Consider the following 21,315-nt stretch of genomic DNA (forward strand, 5'->3'; position numbering starts at 1 on the left):
GTGTGCGGAGGGGGCGGCGATATTTAGCTCAGCCTCAGTCGACAAATCAGAAAAAAACCACGGTCCTCTTTCTGATCAATGACGCTGTGGAAAGCCCAACATGGCCACTAGAAGAATAGTACACGCTTACTTTTCCCACTTCTTTCTACCTACCTCTCTGGCATCCATCCTGTCTAATTTGCCAAGGTATCCGTACTCTAGCCCGATCGCAGCTCGTGCCAACACAAACCCCCATCGCCCTGCAGCAGCGTCGGTTTGCCAGCCTTCCCACACCATCATCACCCCCATCTGGTCATCGCGCGCCCACTGCACAGCGGCAGCGCTCCGCTTCTTGGCGATGTGATACCCAATTCGTAGGATGGCCAAATGTTTCCGGCAATCGGCATTGTCAGAAGGCCGCCCAACCTGTGCGTCTGTGTCCAAGCTCCCCTCACTCTTATTCCACAGTTTCGGGAACCACAGACCCGGTATAACTATTATCTGTCGCCTGTCCCTCCCCCTCCCCCTCTAGATGCAGCAACGTTTGAACAGCTTGCGGCCGTAGGTAGCGACCCAGACGTAGCCCTCGTCTCTCTATCTATCTTTAATATCCGTGCCGCCTGCAGCAATGGTCTCGTTCCCTTCGCTGCCCGCCGCCGTCACGGCCCCGGCCACCCGCGCCGTCGAGGTCGCTCGAGGAGCCATTGGTGGCTTCACTTGGAAGCCTGCGCTGGCCGTTGCGCGTCCGGCCATCCTCTCCATCCTCTCCAGGATCGAAACCGGTACGCTGCTGCTAGTCGACGAGCCCGCCGGCACACGCCACATCTTTGGCCAGAAGCTCGACGGCACCACAGATCTGTCCAATGTCGAGGCCAGCGCAACGCGCCATGCCACGACACTCCCTCGGGTCGAGCTAATTGTCAAGAATGATGCGTTTTGGATGCGCCTGTTTCTGTTCGGTGACATGGGATTCGCCGAAGCCTACATGCTTGGCGACTTTGAATGCCAGGATCTGACGTCTTTCTTTCAAGTACGATTGCGCTCACACTCGCTGTTATCTATGCATTTACTTTACTTTCACTCTTGTGCTGAAGAGATAGCTAATTCTTCCTCTGCAGCTCTTCATCGTCAATAGAGACTGCCTAGGAAACGGCACGACCTGGATATCTAGCGTCTCGGCCGCCATCTCCGCCCTAGCTCGTGCCAATAATGCCTTGGGCAGCGCGCTTCTCAACATCTCCGCTCACTACGACATTAGCAACGACATGTTTGCCGCCTTTCTCTCCCCGGACATGACATATTCATGTGCCGTATGGGATCGACTGAACGACATTGCAAACACAGACACTAAAGAGTCGCTCGAGACTGCACAGCTCCGTAAACTGCATCGCTTTATAGACGGCTGCAAACTCAAATCTGACGACCACGTCTTGGAGATTGGCACTGGATGGGGCTCTTTTGCCATCGAGGCCGTGTCCAAGTCAGGCTGCCGCGTAACTAGCCTGACGCTGTCCAAGGAACAAAAAGCCTTGGCAGAGGATCGGATAGCGGCTGCCGGACTGCAGGAACGCATCACCGTTTTGCTGTGCGACTACAGAGAGCTCGAGCTACCCGAAGGGAAACGGTTCGATAAGATTGTGTCAATTGAGATGCTGGAGGCTGTCGGAAAGGAATTCTTGGCCACATACTTTGACTGCATTGATAGGCTTCTCAAGGAAGACGGCGGAGTGGCCATGTTCCAGTGCATCACAATGCCAGAATGCCGATGCGAGGCATACGCCAAATCGGAAGAGTAGGTCTTTTCTGTTTTATTGGTGGCCATCTTCGTTGCTGACCGCTTTCCAGCTTCATCTCGCATTACATCTTCCCTGGAGGCTACCTCCCCTCGATCACGGAGCTCCTCAATCATATCACTACCCAGTCCAAAGGCACGCTCATTGTCGAAAATCTTGAAAATATTGGCGGCCACTACGCCAGAACGTTGCGTTTATGGCGCGAGCAATTCATGGGCACTTTTGAGAGCAAGATTCGTCCGGCTCTTCTCAAGCAGCATCCTGATATGACAAAAGAAGCCGTCAACGTCTTTAAAAGAAAGTGGGAGGTAAGCACAATGCCTGAAAAGATATGTACGCCACGGCAACTCAACTGCTAATTAATCACAGTATTACTTTACCTATTGCGAGGCAGGGTTCATCACAAAGACTCTTGGCGACGTCATAATTACGGTAGGGCGTGAGCGCACGCTTGAACTCATGGAGGGCATTCCCCTGTAACGGCCGACTGGCAGCGACTGCATTTTCGGTGCATTTTTAATGCTATTCATGGCTCTATATTTTCAGGTGCTCGGGGGTATCTAGATGCAGCTTATATACACGATTTGCGTTGGCTTTACAATAGACTCTGACAAGATAACGACAACTATCCTACCTACCGCTTCTTCTTCTTCTTCGCCTTTTTCGTGTTTGCACTGCCTGCTATCGCCGCCGTCGGCCTCGGCGCAAACCGATTGGCGTGATCTACGTCAAACTCGGACTTGTTCCTGCGAAACAGCAGCATCGTCACGCGCGCGTCCTCCAAGCTCGAGTGCGCGCTGCCCTGGATTTCGACGCGCAGCAGCGTCTGCGCCAGCACGCGCAACGCTGGCCTGCGCCCGTTTGCGTGCCGCCGGAAGCCGGGGTGCTTGGCCGTGTCGCGAATGTCGCGCAGCGGGTGGCTCAGCTCGAGCGCGTCCAGGTCGTGGCGGACGTCGTGGCCGACGAGCACGCGGCCGTCGAGGAGGCCGGCCACGTCGCGCTGCACAGTCGCAAAGTCGCGCGCGTTGCGCATCTCGCGCGGCGAGACGCCGCTCACGGGCGTGCGCCAGTCCGTCACCTTTTCGCGCGGCCGCACGTACGAGTCGTAGACCTGCCGCCCGTGAAAATCAACGATGCTGACGCGCGCGAGCGCCGACTCGTATCCGCCGGGGCCGACGCCGACCATCTCGCAGTCCATGGCAACGTACTTGCCCAGCTCGAGCCCGGGCGTCAGGCCCCGGTTGATCTCATCATGCTGCGCTGACAGCACCATGGAGCTGTCCCGCGAACCCAGCTGGTACGCCTCAGCGAGCGCCTCTGGAGATATGTCGTTGCCGGCGGCCCAGACAGCGGCCGAGGGGCTGACGCCGTGCTTGTGGTCACCCTGGGCGATCTTGCTCTGAGCGGCGCCCATCTTGCTGCCAATGCCCTTTGATTTCCCGAGTTTGGATTCCCGCGGGCCCTTGTTCGCCGTAACGTTTGAATTGCTGCTGGTGGCAGTACTTCTTTTTAACTTCTTGGCCTTGTCGGGAGCGGAAGAGGAGGTTATGTCGTCGTCTGCCTTGCGTTTCACACCGGGCTTGGCCTCTGAATCGGCCTTCAGCTTTGCCTGGAGCTTTTTCCAATTGGAAGATAGGGTAGCCATTATAGAGTACCGTATCTTTAATTCATAGTGATGTTTTGGAAAGTGTAGTCTGCGGACGAGGGTGGTTTGCCAAATCCGCATTGACAATGGTAGAACCAAAAATCTCGGTTTTTGGGCGGCGTCGAACCAGCCACGGAAATGTGTGGGCCGCTGTTGGTGTAAGTGACAACAGAGTAGTTTGATATCGACGAGCGATACGCCAGCCATGGGATAAAACAATGCTTCTACAGTTAGGAAAAAGGAAAGTAAAATCTAAAATATTGTCATGAAAAATGCAGCCGTCAAACATTGTTCTGCGTTTCTATTCTACCTCCGATGATGAGAAGAAGCCGTGGATGCACACGACGTTTGATTGCGGTAAAAGCGAGTAAAACTACTCTACTGGCGCAGGTGCCTAATAATTTGCGAGCCTTGGCTGTTGCATATTTTGTGACACCTTGCTTCGACGCATCTATCTAAACGCCAACGTGGACGAAGAAGAGTTGCAATAACTATGGCTTGCTGTTATTACTTGTACTGGTAAGTTAGGCACCTACTGGCATGGGGTGGCTTCCCACCGCCTGCCCAACTAGTCGCCACCCACCACTAACCTGCCTTTCTGCCATTGCGCATCCTAGACCAAAGTCGCCATCTGCATCATTTTCCATCGCGCGCGCATCGCATAGCAATTCCTATTTCATCAGTTGTGCCCGCGTACCAACCACTTTGTAACAAAATGGCTGCGGGCCCATCCAACGGCGAGCCAGCTGTCGGCGCTGACGTGCCGCGCCTCAAGTCCTTTGCGACACCTGACACCCTCGCGACCGGTGTCATTGCCTGGGTCAAAAAGGACGGCCAGCCGCGCCGCGCCGAGATCCTGAGCATCAAAGAGACCAAGAGCGGCAAGCAGTTCTACTGCAACTTTGACAACTTCAACAAACGTCTCGACGAATGGGTTCCTCTGGCGCGCATCGACCTGTCGCAGGAGGTTGAGTGGCCGAACCCGGAAAAGGACAAGCCAAAGGAGGCCAAGAAAAAAGTGCCGTCGGGCGCGGCCAGGAAATCCATTATTGCCAAGAAGAACCAGAAGCGACCTGGTAAGCGTGAAGATTCTATTAAATCAGAAACGACGACACCCCATCCATGGAGCGATTTTGTCGAATCGCAGCGCAAGTCTGCGTCGGTCGGCCCCGATGGAGATTCGCAGGCACCTGACAGCGCTGGGCCGGGCACGACCCCGACGGCGACACCAGCGGGCGGCGACGAAATGGATCTCGATGAAAAGGACGAGGATAAGGAGGAGTTCAGCCGCGAGCAGGAAATCGAGAAGCTCCGAACATCGGGCTCCATGACGCAGAACCCGACCGAAGTCTCGCGTATTCGAAATATATCCAAGGTCCAGTTTGGAAAGTTTGACTTGTTTCCCTGGTACTTTTCGCCGTACCCAGAGGCGTTTAGTGGTGAAGATATCATCTTCATTTGCGAGTTTTGCCTCAGCTACTACGGAGACGAGTTCTCCTTCAACCGCCATCGCCGCAAATGCACGCTACAACATCCGCCTGGCAACGAAATATACAGAGACGATTATGTATCATTCTTTGAAATTGATGGTAGACGTCAACGCACGTGGTGCCGAAACCTGTGCTTGGTCTCCAAAATGTTTCTGGATCATAAGACGTTGTACTACGACGTCGATCCATTTCTGTTTTACGTCATGGCTGCGCGCACAGACAAGGGTTTCCCTTTTGTCGGATACTTTTCCAAGGAGAAGGAAAGCGCGGATGGATACAATGTTGCGTGTATCCTAACGTTACCGCAATATCAGAGAAAAGGCTACGGACGACTGCTTATCCAGTTTTCGTACGAGCTGTCCAAGATTGAAGGCAAGCTGGGCTCGCCCGAGAAGCCGCTCTCCGACCTGGGACTACTGAGTTATCGCCAGTACTGGGCGGAGAATATTCTAGACTTGCTAGTGGGCGCCTGCGAGCGCGGCGAAAAAGTGACGATTGAGGCGATTTCGTCGGCGCTGGCGATGACGACGGTGGACGTGGAGCACACGTTGCAGGCGATGAAGATGCAGGTGTACCACAAGAGTGATCACAAGATTGTGATACCGGAGAAGCTGATAGAGCAGCGCGAAAAGCGACTGCTAAAGCCAAGACGGACGCTGGATCCTGCCAAGGTGCAGTGGAAGCCGCCCGTATTTACAGCATCTAGTCGTACGTGGGGGTGGTAAACACCGGTGCGGTTCTTTGCGGTTCTTTAATTCCGAGTTGGCAGCGGTGTTTTCAGCATAGGTTCAATATATCATGATACCCATTTTAGTAATAAACTATGAGCAGCGAGAATCGCAACAAACAGTGGTTTTTTTTAGAGGTTGACCAAGCCTGACGGAAAAGGGTACCCTGCAGGCGAACCAATGAATATCGTAGCGTCGCTCCCAACTAGTGATGATTGAGTGTCTGTGACGAAAGGATGGCGACAATGGATGATCCTTGAAGTACGACTAATTTTAATTTATTAACCGTTGTACCAGTGGTTCGAAGCCGTGAGAGTGAAATTCGATCCTGCAGTGTGACAGAGCGGCGCAAGATATTCAGGTATGTTTGCGCGCCGACCATCTCTTCATCCTTTTCATTCTTGGTGAAACAATCAATCCAAATCCCGAAAAGCAAATGCTAGATATCGAGCCCAGTGATCAACAAGAGTTATGCAGTGCAGCTACCATAGTCGGCAGTCGACAATTGTAACGGCAGCCTGCAGGTACCTGGTAGCGCTAATGAAGCTATGAACGGCTCGCTAAAAATAAACTCGCTGGGCTGTGACGATCAACGACCAAAGTCCGTTTCCATTGGCACTTTGAAACTTTGAAGCTACAACCACATAAGCTGCCTACTCGTGTTTTTTCGAATGCCTTTGTGCATCACATCACATCACGTCCTAATCATTGCCAATCAGGCTAATAGTCGAGAATTGACACCACGAAACTCGCAACGAGGCCCCGGGTTTGACCAACGCGATGGCTGCGCGATGGCTCGCTGGGTTGATGGCTGTCGCTGTCGCTGTTGATGCAGACGCCAGCAAGCCCAAGCAAGCTCTCTTGAAGAAGGCCTGTCCAAATTACGCCAATTACGCCACCTATCCACAGTAAGTCTATACTGGTGGACGCTTTGTGTGCCAAACAAAACAAAGGGAGGAACCAGGACAAGCCGCGGCAACGATGGCCTGGCGCACAGCTAACTGATTTGCAGTCACCCTCTGAGCACGGGCAAGCTCAAGCTTCCCTTCCAAAGACCCTCCCCCGAATGTCGAACTTTTCGGTCCGACGCCATTGAGAATGTGATTCACGACGTCACCTCTCGCATGAAAGATGCAGACTTGGCGCGCCTGTTTGAAAACGCCTTCCCATCGACCACGGATACAACGATCAAATTCCACAGCAAGGAAAAGGATCAGGGCTTCGTCCGTATGACCGGTTCACGATGGGCCGAGGACGACGACGCTTGGAATGGACCGCAGAGCTTTGTCATCACCGGTGACATTATTGCCGAGTGGCTGCGCGATTCGACAAACCAGCTGCGCCCCTACCAGGAGCTCGCCTCCAAGGATTCGGCCATTTTTGAACTGATCCTCGGCGCCATCAACACTCAGTCCGAGTATATCATTGAGGCGCCATACTGCAACGCCTTTCAGCCGCCGCCGATTAGCGACCTGCCCGTCTCGGCCAACGGCCAAGACGATGTCGTCTATCCGGCCTATGAGCCCAGCGCCGTGTTTGAGTGCAAGTATGAGCTCGACTCGCTCGCACACTTTCTTAAGATTGGCAACGACTTTTACGAACACACGGGCTCCTCCGACTTCGTCAACAAACGGTGGCTTTCTGCTGTGGACGCTGTCCTGTCGGTCCTTGAGGAACAGTCGAAACCTACGTTCAACGACGATGGTGACTATGTTAGGAACGAGTACACCTTTCAGCGCAAGACCAATACAGGTACCGAGACGCTCAACCTTCTCGGCGTGGGCAACCCTCTCAACAACGGCACCGGACTTGTGCGATCGGCCTTTCGACCCAGCGACGACGCCACCATTCTCGGCTTCTTCATCCCGGCAAATGCTATGATGTCTGTCGAATTAGGCCGCGCTGCTGCCATGCTCAACAAAATTGGCAAGGATGCGGCCGGCGCTGAGCTCGACAAGTGGAGCAAGACGATACGTGAAGGTGTCATGGAGCACGGCGTCATTGAGCACAAGACCTTTGGCAAGATTTTTGCTTATGAAGTGGATGGCTTTGGCTCCTCTATCATCATGGATGATGCAAACTATCCTTCGCTGCTGGCTTTGCCTTTGATGGGGTTTGTCGACGTCAAGGACCCCATTTACCAAAATACACGCAAGATGCTTCTTAGCAAGAAAGGAAACCCATACTACCTGACTGGAAAGAAGTTTAAGGGCATTGGAGGTGAGAACAACTCTCGTAAAGCTACAGACCTTTGCAGTGTAGCGCACTCTAACGTGGGCTCATAGGTCCCCATATTGGCTTGAAGAATGCCTGGCCCATGAGCTTGCTGGTCCAAGCTCAGACATCCGACGACGACGATGAGATTATGGCGTGCGTCAACATGGTTCTCGCTGCCTCCCCCAAAGGTCTCGTTCATGAGAGTGTCGATGTCAACTATATCGCCCAATACACACGCAGCTGGTTTGCTTGGGCCAACGGTGTCTTTGCCGTGACCATTCTCGACTTGGCCAAGCGCAAGCCACATCTCATCTTTGGTAGTGGTGCGGCTCCCTATCACATTGGCGCGGCTGGCGGAAAAGCATAACCCTTTCCAAATAGACGACGTTTATGAAGTATCCTATGATTATACATTGTTAGCCTTCAACACAGTTTCGTGACTACGGATATAGCAACCGATCATGACGCAACACATTGACAATTTAACCGCATTCGCTCCCGAGCTGCGCAAGGAGCATATGCAATTTGAACCACGCGTTGACATCACGGCACAGCAGAAATGGCTTAAGTAGGGCAGTACATCTTGCTCTCCATGCACACACAAGATGAATATCTTGCTTGAAAGTGGATTTAGAATCTATCTTCAATATATAGCCGTTTTTCAACGCACCAGCCGCCTGGCATCGGCTCATCTGGTTCAAGGCTCTTGCGTGCCCACCTCGACGCCCAGCGCCGCGTAGACGGCGCGGCCGTATGCGCGCGTGTTTGGGTTGCCTATTGTGCCCGCGTTGATCCACATCTTGTTCATCGTGTACGAAAAGGTCAGGCGCCTCTCCGTGTCGGCGGCGACCAGGGAGCCACCCCAGCCGCTCCAGTAGCAGATGCGGCCCTTGGGTAGGGTCTCGTTGACGGCGGAGTCGCCGGCGGTGCAGATGCCAAAGCCGATGCCAAACTGCACGTTCCTGTGCAGCACCATGTCGACGCCGTGCGCCTGCTCCTCAAAGATGAGCGCAATGGTGGCGGGCGACAGCAGCCGCACGCCGTCGACGGCGCCGCCGAGCGAAATGGCCGACATGATCTTGGCCAGGGCCCGGGCGTTGCCGTGGCCATTGGCCGCGCCAATCTCGGCCCGCCGCCAGCTTTCCGAATTGGCGTTGTTGCCGTTGGGCTGCGGGTTGAGGAGCGACTTGACAGTGATCTCGGGCGCGCCGGGAGGCAGCGTCATGTCGCCGTGGCCACCCGTATCGAGCGTGGCCACGCGCGGCCAGTCCTCCTCGGCGGCGCCGAGCTGGAAGTCGACGCCGAGCGGCGCGGCAATCTCGTCGGCAATGAACTGCTTCATCGTCCGGCCCGTCACGCGCAGCACCAGCTCGCCGAGGAGAAAGCCCATGGTGAGGGAGTGGTAGCCCGAGGCGGCGCCGGCTTCCCACCACGGTGCCTGCTCGGCGAGCAGCCGCGTGACCTTCTCGCGGTTGCATAGGTCCTCGCGCGCGAGCGGCGCCTCCCAGCCGCTCAGGCCCGCCGTGTGCGAGAGCAGGTGCCGCACCTTGATGTGCTCCTTGCCGTTGGCCGCGAACTCGGGCCAGTACGCGGCCACATTTTCGTGCACGTCGATGAGGCCCCGGTCCACGAGCATGAGCACCGCAAGGGCGATGATGGTCTTGCTCGAGGACCACACGTTGACAATCGTGTCTTTTTCCCAGGGCTGCGTGCGCTCGCTGCTCGTGTAGCCGCCCCAGAGGTCCACGACGTTTTGACCGTCGAGGTCGACGGTGATGGAGGCGCCGAGGTCGTCGCCAGAGTCCAGGCGCTGCTGGAAAATGGTGCGGAGCGCCGCAAAGCGCTCGTCGCAGGTGCCTTGGACTTGTGCCATTATCTTTCTTTTTGTTTCTCGTACCGGCTGTAATTGCCGTACTCGTCCAAGAGGATGACTTATATAAAGGGATTGAGGATGAGCTGTCCCGAAATCATTTGACTGCGTGGCTGTGTATATGTACTAGATACCATGCTCGACCGGGGCCGGGGATCCGGGATTGATTGTACGGAGTACATGATCAACGCCTCGGCACCAGTTTACATGCCGCTACCCACGTACAAATGATAGTTCTATTCATGTCGGTAGCCATGGCCGGCTCATGCACTAATGTGGCCTAGCCGACCTGCATAACGTGAGCTAATTAGAGCATCTTGCCAGTTGTGGTAGATGTACTATGCCGTAAAAGGGTTTTTACAATCTCGCAGAAAAAGACACCGTCCTGTAGCTCAATGCGACCGGACTTCTGCAAAGGTCCGTAATCCTCCCTGGTGGAATTGCGGAGAGAGGTGGACACGACTTGGCGGCCGCGGGGTAGTTATTTGATTACATTACACACGGTGTGCTGATCTGGTCCTGCACTGTATCTTTAGACGGTTGGTGTAACTATCGATTTAGTTTTTTGTGTGTTCCGAGATACTGTGCCAATATGTTAGTTACCCCGGAGTCTCGTTCGCAGGTTCTTGTCGCTCCATCTTACACCTCGTGAGCATAGCCCAACTCCGGCACCTACATAGTTTCGTAGACAAGGGATGCACATGGCGAATAATGATCAATTTAAATGTAAATATACCAGGTTGAATCCTGGCCAAAACTCGCATAGGCTTTTAGTCGCACGACTCTGTCTTGTCTTTTCGTTGGAAAGGCCAAGTCAACCGCCCGCAAGAACCTAGGGTCAACGGTCAAGGGTTAAGGGTGACTTTCGCAACTTTTGAGTACACGAGAGAACACCCTCCCCTCAGGAGCATCAAGCTACGTACGTTTCTTGTTGAATTTACTCGGCTGGATCCATGTTATACTGCACGGGAAACTCTTATTATGCCGACAGTTTCCTTGGCTCGAGGGTGTCAAAGACGCAGATTGCAAGCGTCAATGGCCAGCTACTAGCGGGTTAGCTGCAACGAACCAATGATAAGTTACGCCCATGTCTAATATGCGACAGCAAAGGCTAGCAGCCTATGTCGTAGACGATGCTGAGTCCACAGATATTCTCGGTCACAGCGTGAGCTCATCAAGATACAAAGCATTGTCTATAAAAGCTGATTGGAGAATGCAACAAGTCTGCAGGCTCCTCATCGGGTAGCGCTGTAGTCGTATCTGCTGGCATGGCGCCGCTACAGTGGCCGAGTCGAAGGTGATTTAGTTCAATCCACGAGGCCAAGTCTCAAAAATTTTTGAGAAGGAAGAATGTTTGCAACTAGTTGCTCTGTTCTGGATGGCACTTGCTTTAATACTAGATTGAAAGGGGTGGTGAGCTAGTAGCGCATCCTGCTGTAGGCGTGTGATAAGATGGCAAAAGCAAGGGATTCCAGCGGATTGCGGGCAACTTGTCATAGAAAGTCCGTTTCACTGCCAACTATGGTCGTGTCTGATATGACTATGAGAAAATAATAGAGTTTAGTAGTCAGCGCTGCTGAAATGTTGGCGCAAAGCTGGCAGGCTGTTTATAGAAATAGAACCGCCGCCTAATAGTAGTGAAGCAGCTGACGTCACAGCCAGGCTGGGCGGATCAGAAAACGGATTTACTAGCGAACAGCGGGCAACACACAGAGGAGTTTAAAAAATATCGCGTAATGTCGGTGGCTGAGCTATTGGACTTGATCAAGCTAGGCAAGTTGACTCAACCCGGACGCCTTTGGAACGGACTTTTTCGATTAGCCCGAGCGTTGAAGAAGCACGACATAGCGAGAGTCCGAAAGGGAACCTCCCCGCCTTCTCCCCGCCTTCTCCCCGCCAAGCTAACAGACCAACCCAAAACCCCGATGCAAAAGACGCAGATCAACTTTATCCGCGGCTGGCCGGCGCCGGAGCTGCTCCCCGCCGGGCAGCTCGCGGCCGCGTGCCAGCGCGTGCTCGCAACGGACCGGCCGGACGTGTATACCCCGCTGCTCGAGTACGGCGCCGACGAGGGCTACGCGCCGCTGCGGCGCGGCCTGGCGACGTGGCTCGGCCGGCACTACGGCGTCGCGCCGGACCCGGACCGCATCTGCGTCACTGGCGGTGCCAGCCAGAACCTCGCCCGCATCCTGCAGAGCTTCAGCGACGCCCACGTCACGCGCGCCGTTTGGGCCGTCGCGCCCGTGTACCACCTCGCCGTGCCCATTTTCCAGGACGCCGGCTTCGGCGGGGGCCGCGTGCGGGCCACGCCCGAGGACGAAGACGGCGTCGACGTCGACGCCCTGCGCGAGAGGATGGAGGCGCTGGAGCAGGAGGAAAAGGGTCGGGATTTCGGCAAGGTCGGTTCTTTTCATTACCCTTCGCGGCACTCTCTTTTTGCCCTCGTCATTCGTAGCTCCTAAAGTGTTGAATTGACCCCAATGCCCGTTTCATAGCCCACCAAGCTGCCGCACCCAAAGCGCAAGTTCTACCGGCACCTCGTCTACCTCGTGCCGACATGCGCCAACCCCTCGGGGAAGTCAATGCCCGTCGCCCGCCGCGAGGCTCTGGTCCGGCTCGCGCGCAAGCATGACGCTCTGATCATCTCTGACGACGTCTACGACTTTTTGCAGTGGCCGCTCGACGGCCCCGTCACCGCCGCGCCCGCGCCCGAGACGCTGCTTCCGCGCCTCTGCGACATTGACCTGGCCCTGCCGCGCGCTGACGGCGACCCTGACGGCTTCCGGCACACAGTGAGCAACGGCTCCTTTAGCAAGATCTCGGGCCCTGGCGTGCGCACTGGGTGGGCCGAAGCGTCGCCGGCCTTCGTCGCCGGCCTCGCCAGCACCGGGTCGACGCGGTCCGGCGGCGCCCCGAGCCAGCTGTGCGCCGGCATGCTCTCCGACTTGGTCGACAGCGGCGAGTTGGAGCGCAACATTCATCAAATCCTGCGGCCGGCGCTGCAGCGGCGCCACCGTCTGCTGCTGGACGCGGTGCGCAAGCACCTGGCGCCGCACGGCGTCATGTTTCGAGAGGCCAGTTTGACAGGCGGCAAGTCCTTTGGCGGCTACTTCCTGTGGCTCAAGTTGAAGCCGGGCTTCTCGGCGGATTTGGTTGCAAAAGTGGCCAGTGAGGAGGAAAATGTCATAATTGGCTTCGGCAACATGTTTACGGTCCAGGGAGAAAAGACAAAAACGAGCTTCGATCAGTATTTTCGGCTGTGCTTCTCGTGGTTGCCCGAGGAGGAGTTGGAAGAGGGCGTCAAGAGGCTGGAGAAAGTCTTGGTCCGCATCGAAAAAAATGAACAACACTACAAAGCTCTCGAGCAGAAAATGCTCGGTCAAGGTGACACGAGGCAGTTTGTATAGATTGTACCCGCTCAAGAAGTCAACACAGGAACGAAAGGAGAGGGAAAGAGAAAACGGGCAGGAAAGATCGAAATCAACTTCAAGCCAAATTTATACTTCATTCTGGCACATGAGCTGACTACTTCTTTGCAAAAAATGACATGATGTTTCCTTGGCTGCCTTTGGCGGCTGGCGCTTTCTTGGGTTTTCCGCCTGACGAGGCAGGTGTAGAGCTTGGTGTTTCCTTTTTCGGCGGCGCGGGAGTGTCGTCTTCTGAGAATGACTCCCAAGCGGCTTCTTGAATTGTAACTAGTTGTCTGTCAGAGATCGAGCACGTACATCCATGACACGTAATCAACTCACCCATATATCCTTGGTCGTCCAGCATCCGCTTCTTCTTCATTACGCGACGTTTACCGCGCCGACGACCATTCGACGATGTAGAGACGACCTCTTCCGGCTCTTTCTTCTCTTCCTTTACCGGCTCGGGTTCGGGTTCGGGTTCAGGCTCTGGCTCTTCCATCTCGGCATCATCTGCTTCCTTTTCCTCTTCTTCCTCCTCTTCATCGTCCTCCTCCATCATACGCCGCAGGTCCTCTTCGCGTTTTCTCTTCGCTTGCCTTAGAGACTCTGTCTCGGCAGCAGTCTTCTTTGGGGCAGGCACGTCGTCATCAGCCTCTCCGTCGTCACTTAGAGCCATAGTCGTATCTTCCTCCTTCTTCACCACTGGTTTAGGCTTCGGTGGCTTAGAGGCAGCCTTTGCAAAGGACTGCATAATTCCGCCGCCGCCACCCTTTTTTGGTGCTGGAGTGCTCTTTGTCGAACTTGACGACGAGGCCTCTCGCTTGATTGTGGTTGGGGCTGGTTCCTTTTTCGCAGGGGCTGGGGTGGTGGTGGCAGGTTGCGCAACAGCTTTTACGGCAGGTTCTGGTTTCTTCGCAGCAGCTGGTGCAGGAGTTGGCGCAGGGACACCCTTCTTTCGATTTCTCCGCCGCGTGTGAGGATTATAGATGGTGCCATACTTCTTAGATGAGGCGGCCGCATCCTCATTAGTGGCGTACTCGGAAATGGACTTGGCAACATCGGCCAGCAAAACCAAATCTTTTTGGGGGTTCGGAGCCAAGCTGTATATGTGTATAGCTGTTACTTTGCTATATTGGCGCAGGGTATCTTAAAAGAAAGTTAGCAAAGTGAAGTAAATTTCATTAATCTACCAGAGCTGAACCTTCAAGCTTGTCATGATTGACCAGGGTCATGGTCATGGTTGGCACCGTTTCAGTAAGGGGCTCCGGCTGAGAGCTGCCCATCTCAACATCAACGTCTGGTTGTGGGAGGGCGTCCTTGGCTCCATAGACGAGGTATGTGGCGTGTACGGAGTCGGCACGCAACGCATTCTGATATTGGTAAAAATCAAAGAGCATTCTATCTTCGGTCAGTAGTAGTCTCTCGGGTTCCAAGATTGATACATACTCCTTTGCAGTATTGACATTGACATCCAAGGCGCGGCTCAATATTCGATAGGTAATCTATGCCCGAATCAATGCGGATTCTCGTAGTAGAGTGCATCGACGAGACTTACTGGCCGTTCCTCGCTCAGTATGCGATCCGCTAGAAACTTCTTGTGCTCGTCCATCCTGAAGTCCAATGAGAATCAGAAGCCAAAGAATGCACGAACTCGAAGCTGTCGTGATGGAACATGAAGACTATTCGAGGCATCTCAAAGACGCGTCAAGTGGAACGCGTCTGCACGTGACGCGTTCGTCCGCCACTCAACCACTGTAAAGAGGTTGTTGTAGTGAGCGTCATCCACTAAATATCCGTCACTCCAGTGGGCCGATCTAGCAGTCAAAAGTCCACTCACACGACGCGGATTGCCATGTCGTTGGTCGCTAATCCGGCTCTGCTTGCGCCTCAGTTTTTTCCAAGAGCAGATTGACTGTATTCAGCGGTTAAACGCCTTCGATAGCTCTCCGACGCTCAGAGCGGAATACAGTGTGTAAAGAGTCGCGAAAGAATTGTCTGCGGCCGGGGACATTCTCGAGAATCACCGTTCGCGCTGGCCAGCGAAATGCCTGTTGACGATGTTGCGGATTCGACCGACTGGCTGTCGACGCCGTTGTCGGGCCTGTCGGCGGTCGAATCGGCACTGCGTTGCGAAGTGTGCAAAGACTTTTACAAGACGCCCATGATCACGTCGTGCGCACACACATTCTGCTCAATATGCATCCGGCGGGCCCTCTCCAACGACAGCAAGTGTCCGTTGTGTCGCGCGACGGACCAGGAGCTGAAGCTGCGGAGTAATTGGTCCATGGAGCAGACCGTCGCTGCCTTTTCGAAAACCAGAGAGGAAGCGCTTAAATTTGCGCTCAGTGCCAGCGTCGACAAGAAGCAGCTGCCAAAGCGCAAAGCCGACGGCGGCGGCGATGACAGCAGCTCACAGACCGAACCACGCTCGAAACGTCTACGGTCTTCGGCCAGGCTGAGTAGCCGTGCCGACACCACACCACCTACGCCGAGTGTAGACGTCGTGGAGGACTCCGAAGACGAGGACTTTGAGCCAGATAATAGTATGTCGCGTCGAAAACCCAGAGACGTGAACACTGGTCTAACAATACAGACGACGGACTAGTACCCTGTCCCATGTGCCAACGGCGCATGAAGGAATGGCAAGTCTTTGCCCATCTCGAATCGTGCCCCGGCCCCGACGCCTCCGTCGCCGAAGCCAGCCCGCGAAAACCAGCCAACCACGACGACGCCCCTCCGCCACCGACCGGCCAGATGCAGCGGCAGCGGCAAACGACGCTCGAGCGGCTCCCGTCCCTCAGCTACTCCATCTTCAAAGAGGCGGCCCTGCGCAAGAAGCTGGCCGAGATTGGCATCTCCAACCAGGGGCCGCGGCCGCTGCTGGAGCGGCGCCACAAGGAGTGGCTGACTATATGGAACGCCAACTGTGACGCCGCGGCGCCGCGGCGTCGCGCCGAGCTGCTGCGCGACCTGGACGTGTGGGAGCGCACGCAGGGCGGGAAGGCGCCGCCGCCGAGCCGGGCCGCGGCGCAGGCGGCCCACGCCGTCAAGGACAAGGAATTTGACGGCGCGGCGTGGGCGAGCAAGCACGAGGGCTCGTTCAAGGACCTAATCGCGGATGCACGCCGGACCAGGCTCGCGGCGCAGAGAAGGGCCGACGATGCGGCCGCGGAGGGGGCAGAGCCGGAGGAGGCGGAAAATAAGGCGAGGCAAGATGGCGGGAGCGCAGATGACGCGCAGAGCCACTGCGTGATACCGGCGTCGCCAAAGCAGATTTCATCAGTTGCATCAATACAAGGAGAGGCTGAAGAGCCCGCGCCGCCGTTATCAAGCCAGGCAGACGGAATCAGGCAAGAGCAGTATTTATAACCGGGCGAACTATGCTTTGCTTGGAAGCGCAACAGGAATGGTTCTGCAGTTATATCACGGGTTGGCATTTGCAATTTACTCTGCATAATTGGGGAGCCGGAGTTATTGGTGACGGGATCCAGGCCATGAGGAGTTGAGGTGAAAAGCTGCGAATGCTCAGCAACGGCACATAAATGATTGCATTATATAGCGTCAATATTACAGCCTGTGCCCTCCCTCTCCATTGGGGGGCCGGCATCTGTTTCTATAACTAACTCCCACACTCTACTCGTCCGTCTAGTCTGCCAGCGACAGCTTTCCGATTCCCGTTTCCGACGTGGGCGACTTCTCTCTTGCAGGCTGCTTCTGCGGCGACACTTCCGCCGTCGGCACCTCTGGGAGGCTCTCGATTTCGTGCTTTGCGCTCTCTGCCTGCTTCTCCTCCTCCTTGTCCCTGGCCTCGCGCTCCATCTCGGCGAGCTCGTCGTCGATTTCGCCGTCGTCAACCGGCGCGCCCGTCGACTCGGCGAGCAGCGCGGCGAGCTCTTCCGTGTCGGCCACGCGCTCGCGCAGCTCGTCCATGACGGTGTCGACCTTGTCCGGCGTGCCAATCTGTGCGTTGAGGCTCCGCAGCACGCCGCTCGATGCCTCAAGAGCCCGCACGACGGCAACGTTGTCGGCGGCCTGCTCAATCTTGTTGGCCGTCTCCTCGAGCTGGTTCAGCGTCGCGTAGCGCGTCGACAACGTCTGCTCGGCCGCCTTTTTCTGCCGCAGCGCGGCCAACGCCGACACCTTGTTCTTGCGCGCGAGCGCCTTCTTCGCGTCCAGCTCCAACTCGTCGATGCGGGCGCTGAGCAGGTCCGCCTGGTGCTTGACCTTGAGTGTGACTTCCTTGAGCGAGGCAATGGCCTTGTCGTCTTCTGTAATGCCGGACTGGTCCCCGACACCCTTGACCCGTACAATTCTGCCGTCGTATTCAATGAGGCCCTTGTCTCGGGACAGATAGCACAGCAAAACATTCATGTCTGCCTCGGAGAGTCGTTGACTGTCAATCAGATCCGACGCAAACGTGTTGTAAAACTGCGACTTTGTAAAGACCCGATCAAACTTGGACGTGTGCTCGGCCATGATGTCGCTGAACTGCTTCGTCGCCGCCTCCACGTTCTCCAGCAGCACGTACTGGCCCTTGGGCAGCCTGTCGTCGCCCCTGGCCGGGTCCACGAGGCCCATCTGTCGCAGCGTCCAGCCCATGATGGCCCACGGCACGCCCGACCAGCTCTTTTGGAAAACGCTCTGCTGCGCCTGCAGGAACGTCTGCACGGGGAACATGACGCTGGCGGCGATGGATTCACGGACCACGGTGCCGAGCGCCAGCGGCTGCCCAAACTGCCGGCTCTCCAGCTTCCGAAGTAGCGATTCCTCCAAGTTGAGTATTAATATATTTGTGTTGGTGCCCTGCGACAAGAGACCGCGTCTCGCCAGCAGCGACAAGGCGTGCCGCCACGCCGTCACGTTGGCGCTGTAGCCATCGGGGTTCAACGTTCGCTGCGGTCGGAAGTCGGCGTATAGGGCGGGTAATCTGGCTCTTTAACAGCACAGGACACGTCAGCATCAGAACCAGTATCGAGGCGCGGATAATGCGGTGCACAGGAAACATACCTTCGAAAAGCGGCGTCATTCTGAGCCAGAAACTCGGCAAGCTCGCCCATGGTGGCGAGCTGACCGTCGCGAAAAATTAAGGCGCAAGGGGGGGGGGGGAAACAAATTGAGCGAGATCAAATAAACGTATCAATCATTCAAAAGCTCCAAATAGCTGGATGCGGATATAATCATGGCCACTCGGGAACCAGGAGTGACATGTTTATCCTACCTAGGTACCTGATGAATGGTGGTGTCTCCGAGAAACAGGCTGGAGGACTGCCTAATAAGGTCGTCCGCGTGCCAGACGTACAGCCCACCACAACCTTACTTCACATGTGCCAGCGACATAGTGCCCATTTACAGCTACGCATTTGGCGGCAACCTGCTCAGGAGGCTGCATATAATACTTTCATAATAATACTGCTATACACTATGATATTCAATGATTATGCAAATGCAGTAACCGGATGAAGTAATATTCCATCTCTAAGCAAAGGCGCCAAATGCTCGTCAACGAAGCACTGATGAAACGCAACATACTGCTTAATCAAATCCTTCTTGACCATGGGCATCAGGAACCGTACCATCTAATTGCTCCGTGTGCAGAGGTGCTGTCTCTAGCCCACCGCGGGCAACTATGCTTAGTCTCCGCGTGCGCATGTCTGTAAGCGCCTCGCTCTCCTCTTCTATCTCGCTTCGCGACTCGCCCAGCGCAGATTCATCCGCTGCCTCGTCAGGATAGCCTAGCCTATCCGCGAGTTCTCGCTGAAGCCCATCCACGTAAGCCATTGCAGTGGCGAATTGCGTCACACCATCCTGCGCCGTGCTCGGGCGGTACGTCTTTTGCGCTTCCGTGAGGCAGCGCTGTGCAGGGATAAACTTGGACTGCTCTGCCCACGCCTCCGCGGCCAAGACGCTCCAGGCGGCAGACTTGCGGCGGCGGCTACCCCAGTTCCAGCTGCCAATGCCAGTCTTGGAGGCATAGCATATGGCTAAACGTTCCTTGGTGAGAGCGTCGCCTACTCCGCCCGGGATCCTTGACTCGAGAAGTCGTAGCCCCCATCTGCCAGCGTCGTCAACATTCGAGCCTCCTCTCAAGCGCAAAAGCTCGAGGCCCAGTGTGAGACTTCGCAAGGCGCCATATGGACTGCTGCACCTGGTCTGGTATGAGTAGAATGCTGACTCGAGCATTTGATCGATTGTTTCCGACCGCGTTTTCGAGGTCAACTGCTGGGGCATCATGAGCATACTGACGGCGGCCATTTCATTAGCTGCTGCATAATATTTCCATGCCTTTGCTTCGCTGAAATCTGGTCGCAGTAGATCGTATGTTGAATATGCCAGTTTCCAATCACGCAGCATAAAGGCGAAATCGGCCAGTTTCCGCATGATTGCTTCCGCCGCAGTCGCATGATAGAATCCAGCCGGATCATATGTATCCTTGTTATTAGCACCGCCAGAGGAGTTTCGACTTCCACTGCCAAATCCAGTCCATTTACGCGACAAGTTCATGAACTTGCCGGTAATACCTCTTCGACGAGATGCTACTTGATCGTTCCACACAGACATGTGTCGCTCCATGGTGGGAACAATAGATTGTGTAACCATTTCTTTGACAAATGTGCGAATTGCGGTGGCATCAGATTCGAATATGTACTGGGATGGGTCGTCAAAATCCTCGTCATCTTCACTTCGTTTAATGTCATCGAGTTCTTCGGATGCTGTCATCCAATCACTTCGAGGTAGTGGGATGCTGTCATCATCTGTCTCAGCACTTTGACTGGATCGCAGTCGTAACAGATGGCAGTGTAGGCCAAGATGTCGTTTCATTTGCTCAAACAACGCCATAGACCTCGTGATGTCTCCGTTCTCCTCATCGTGAACCAGCACATAATATCGTAAGTATTCTCCATCGACCCAAGGAGGCATCCCCTGGTCGCCCTGACTCGTTTCGGCGTATAAACGGCGTAGCTCCTCGATGGGGCTTTCACTGCGTGAACTAATCGCAACCACGCAAGCGACCGGGTGCGCAAAGGTCTCGTGTGGGGTTATTGGGAAGCCAGATAACAGGCGTCTTAGGTATAAAGCGTAATAAGGGGAAGCAGTTTCCACATCGAGCCCTTGTCTCCGCAAAGGCTCGTGGTTGGGTGACGCTTGAAAGGCGTGCTCTGCAAAGGCTAGGTGCTTATCAACTACCGCCTCCACATTAGCCAATATGGTTCTGTCCCTGGCCGAAGCAGATTGTAAAACATTCTTCTCATTTATAGAAGATGGTCGTTGGCCTGAAATGGCTGGGTCTGGGTGTTCTATGTTGTCCCCAAATCTCGTAAAGCGGATGGAGAAGTCCTCTGCAACGCGGCTCACACCATTGCTGTCGCGTACATTGACTTTGCCTTGTATTTTCTCGCCAAAGGGTCGGAGCAACTCCCATAAGCCGTTCTTGAATCCTTTTTCGCGTATCAGAGCCTCAGTATCTGCCGAGGGATATATAGCCACATGCGGGACAAAGGCCCTCAGAACCAGACTGAGGGGCTCTCCGGGGCTGTCTCCGGCATCTTCGGGCAGACCGCGCCCCTGGCTGACGTCGAAGACGGTGCTAGCGAGATATTTCGAGGGCGAGGCGCGGCCAGAGGGGGACATGGATCGGGAGCCCGGTGGTGAGAGCGTCGAAGCGTAGAGTGAGGCGGCTGACGGGTTGCTCCTACGGAAAGGCAGCGAAATGTCACTTTGCGACATGGAAAGAGGATCGCCCGCGGGCAAGATCTGGCCCCTCTTCGGCACCTGAATCACAGAGGCCGCTGCCGGGAGTGCCTTGATCGGTTCCGCAGGCGGCACATTTCGTCGAGGTTGCGCCATGAAAGGCGAATTGGGCGGCGCTACGTCCGGGCCGAGCTTCGCAGTGTGTCTGGGCAATTCATGTGGCGTAACAAGAAGCAAGGTTGCACGCTATCCCTTGGCTGCAGCCGAGTTCGCATGTTTTTTCCGAGTCGAAAATCAGGTTCAAGACGTCGTGGAGTGGTGCGCAATCGGGTTGACTCCTTTTCCCGGCGATCTTTGGGAACACGCTCCTGGGTGAGGTGAGCTCTGTCGCCCGACACCATCCCACATTACTCTAGCGGGGCAACGCCGTGGCCGTGGCCGTGGCCTACATTTCTTGATAGCTGCATATCAGCGCTGCCTTGTCAATCGCGTTA

At 55.3% G+C, this 21,315-nt stretch overlaps 10 protein-coding genes across 10 annotated transcripts; 5 read left to right on the forward strand and 5 right to left on the reverse strand.

Moving 5' to 3' along the window:
• Positions 1-607: 607 nt before the first annotated feature.
• BBA_03501 (cyclopropane-fatty-acyl-phospholipid synthase) lies at positions 608-2,252 on the forward strand (the record flags this gene model as incomplete). The annotated part of the gene is made up of 4 exons (XM_008598598.1): positions 608-1,009; positions 1,098-1,771; positions 1,825-2,080; positions 2,142-2,252. The coding sequence occupies 4 exons, from the start codon at positions 608-610 to the stop codon at positions 2,250-2,252; spliced, it is 1,443 nt and encodes a 480-aa protein (XP_008596820.1).
• Positions 2,253-2,406: 154 nt separating this feature from the next.
• Positions 2,407-3,417, reverse strand: BBA_03502 (exonuclease-like protein; the record flags this gene model as incomplete). Its single annotated transcript, XM_008598599.1, has 1 exon — positions 2,407-3,417. One exon carries the CDS (start codon positions 3,415-3,417, stop codon positions 2,407-2,409), a length of 1,011 nt encoding a protein of 336 aa, XP_008596821.1.
• A 715-nt stretch (positions 3,418-4,132) lies between these two features.
• On the forward strand, positions 4,133-5,632 carry BBA_03503 (histone acetyltransferase; the record flags this gene model as incomplete). Its single annotated transcript, XM_008598600.1, has 1 exon — positions 4,133-5,632. The coding sequence occupies one exon, from the start codon at positions 4,133-4,135 to the stop codon at positions 5,630-5,632; it is 1,500 nt and encodes a 499-aa protein (XP_008596822.1).
• Positions 5,633-6,415: 783 nt separating this feature from the next.
• On the forward strand, positions 6,416-8,219 carry BBA_03504 (DUF1237 domain protein; the record flags this gene model as incomplete). Its single annotated transcript, XM_008598601.1, has 3 exons — positions 6,416-6,543; positions 6,648-7,855; positions 7,921-8,219. The coding sequence occupies 3 exons, from the start codon at positions 6,416-6,418 to the stop codon at positions 8,217-8,219; spliced, it is 1,635 nt and encodes a 544-aa protein (XP_008596823.1).
• Positions 8,220-8,549: 330 nt separating this feature from the next.
• Positions 8,550-9,725, reverse strand: BBA_03505 (Beta-lactamase-type transpeptidase; the record flags this gene model as incomplete). Its single annotated transcript, XM_008598602.1, has 1 exon — positions 8,550-9,725. The coding sequence occupies one exon, from the start codon at positions 9,723-9,725 to the stop codon at positions 8,550-8,552; it is 1,176 nt and encodes a 391-aa protein (XP_008596824.1).
• Positions 9,726-11,647: 1,922 nt separating this feature from the next.
• On the forward strand, positions 11,648-13,129 carry BBA_03506 (Pyridoxal phosphate-dependent transferase; the record flags this gene model as incomplete). Its single annotated transcript, XM_008598603.1, has 2 exons — positions 11,648-12,121; positions 12,218-13,129. The coding sequence occupies 2 exons, from the start codon at positions 11,648-11,650 to the stop codon at positions 13,127-13,129; spliced, it is 1,386 nt and encodes a 461-aa protein (XP_008596825.1).
• Positions 13,130-13,247: 118 nt separating this feature from the next.
• Positions 13,248-14,741, reverse strand: BBA_03507 (DNA polymerase subunit Cdc27; the record flags this gene model as incomplete). Its single annotated transcript, XM_008598604.1, has 5 exons — positions 13,248-13,417; positions 13,472-14,278; positions 14,334-14,530; positions 14,579-14,634; positions 14,688-14,741. 5 exons carry the CDS (start codon positions 14,739-14,741, stop codon positions 13,248-13,250), a joined length of 1,284 nt encoding a protein of 427 aa, XP_008596826.1.
• Positions 14,742-15,176: 435 nt separating this feature from the next.
• On the forward strand, positions 15,177-16,501 carry BBA_03508 (DNA repair protein rad18; the record flags this gene model as incomplete). The annotated part of the gene is made up of 2 exons (XM_008598605.1): positions 15,177-15,675; positions 15,726-16,501. 2 exons carry the CDS (start codon positions 15,177-15,179, stop codon positions 16,499-16,501), a joined length of 1,275 nt encoding a protein of 424 aa, XP_008596827.1.
• Positions 16,502-16,777: 276 nt separating this feature from the next.
• On the reverse strand, positions 16,778-18,189 carry BBA_03509 (Snf7 family protein; the record flags this gene model as incomplete). The annotated part of the gene is made up of 2 exons (XM_008598606.1): positions 16,778-18,059; positions 18,140-18,189. The coding sequence occupies 2 exons, from the start codon at positions 18,187-18,189 to the stop codon at positions 16,778-16,780; spliced, it is 1,332 nt and encodes a 443-aa protein (XP_008596828.1).
• Positions 18,190-18,664: 475 nt separating this feature from the next.
• BBA_03510 (putativeTRAPP complex protein TRS85) lies at positions 18,665-20,977 on the reverse strand (the record flags this gene model as incomplete). Its single annotated transcript, XM_008598607.1, has 1 exon — positions 18,665-20,977. The coding sequence occupies one exon, from the start codon at positions 20,975-20,977 to the stop codon at positions 18,665-18,667; it is 2,313 nt and encodes a 770-aa protein (XP_008596829.1).
• Positions 20,978-21,315: the final 338 nt, after the last annotated feature.

Source organism: Beauveria bassiana (genome assembly GCF_000280675.1).
Source record: "Beauveria bassiana ARSEF 2860 unplaced genomic scaffold BBA_S00007, whole genome shotgun sequence".
Lineage (NCBI taxonomy): Eukaryota > Fungi > Ascomycota > Sordariomycetes > Hypocreales > Cordycipitaceae > Beauveria > Beauveria bassiana.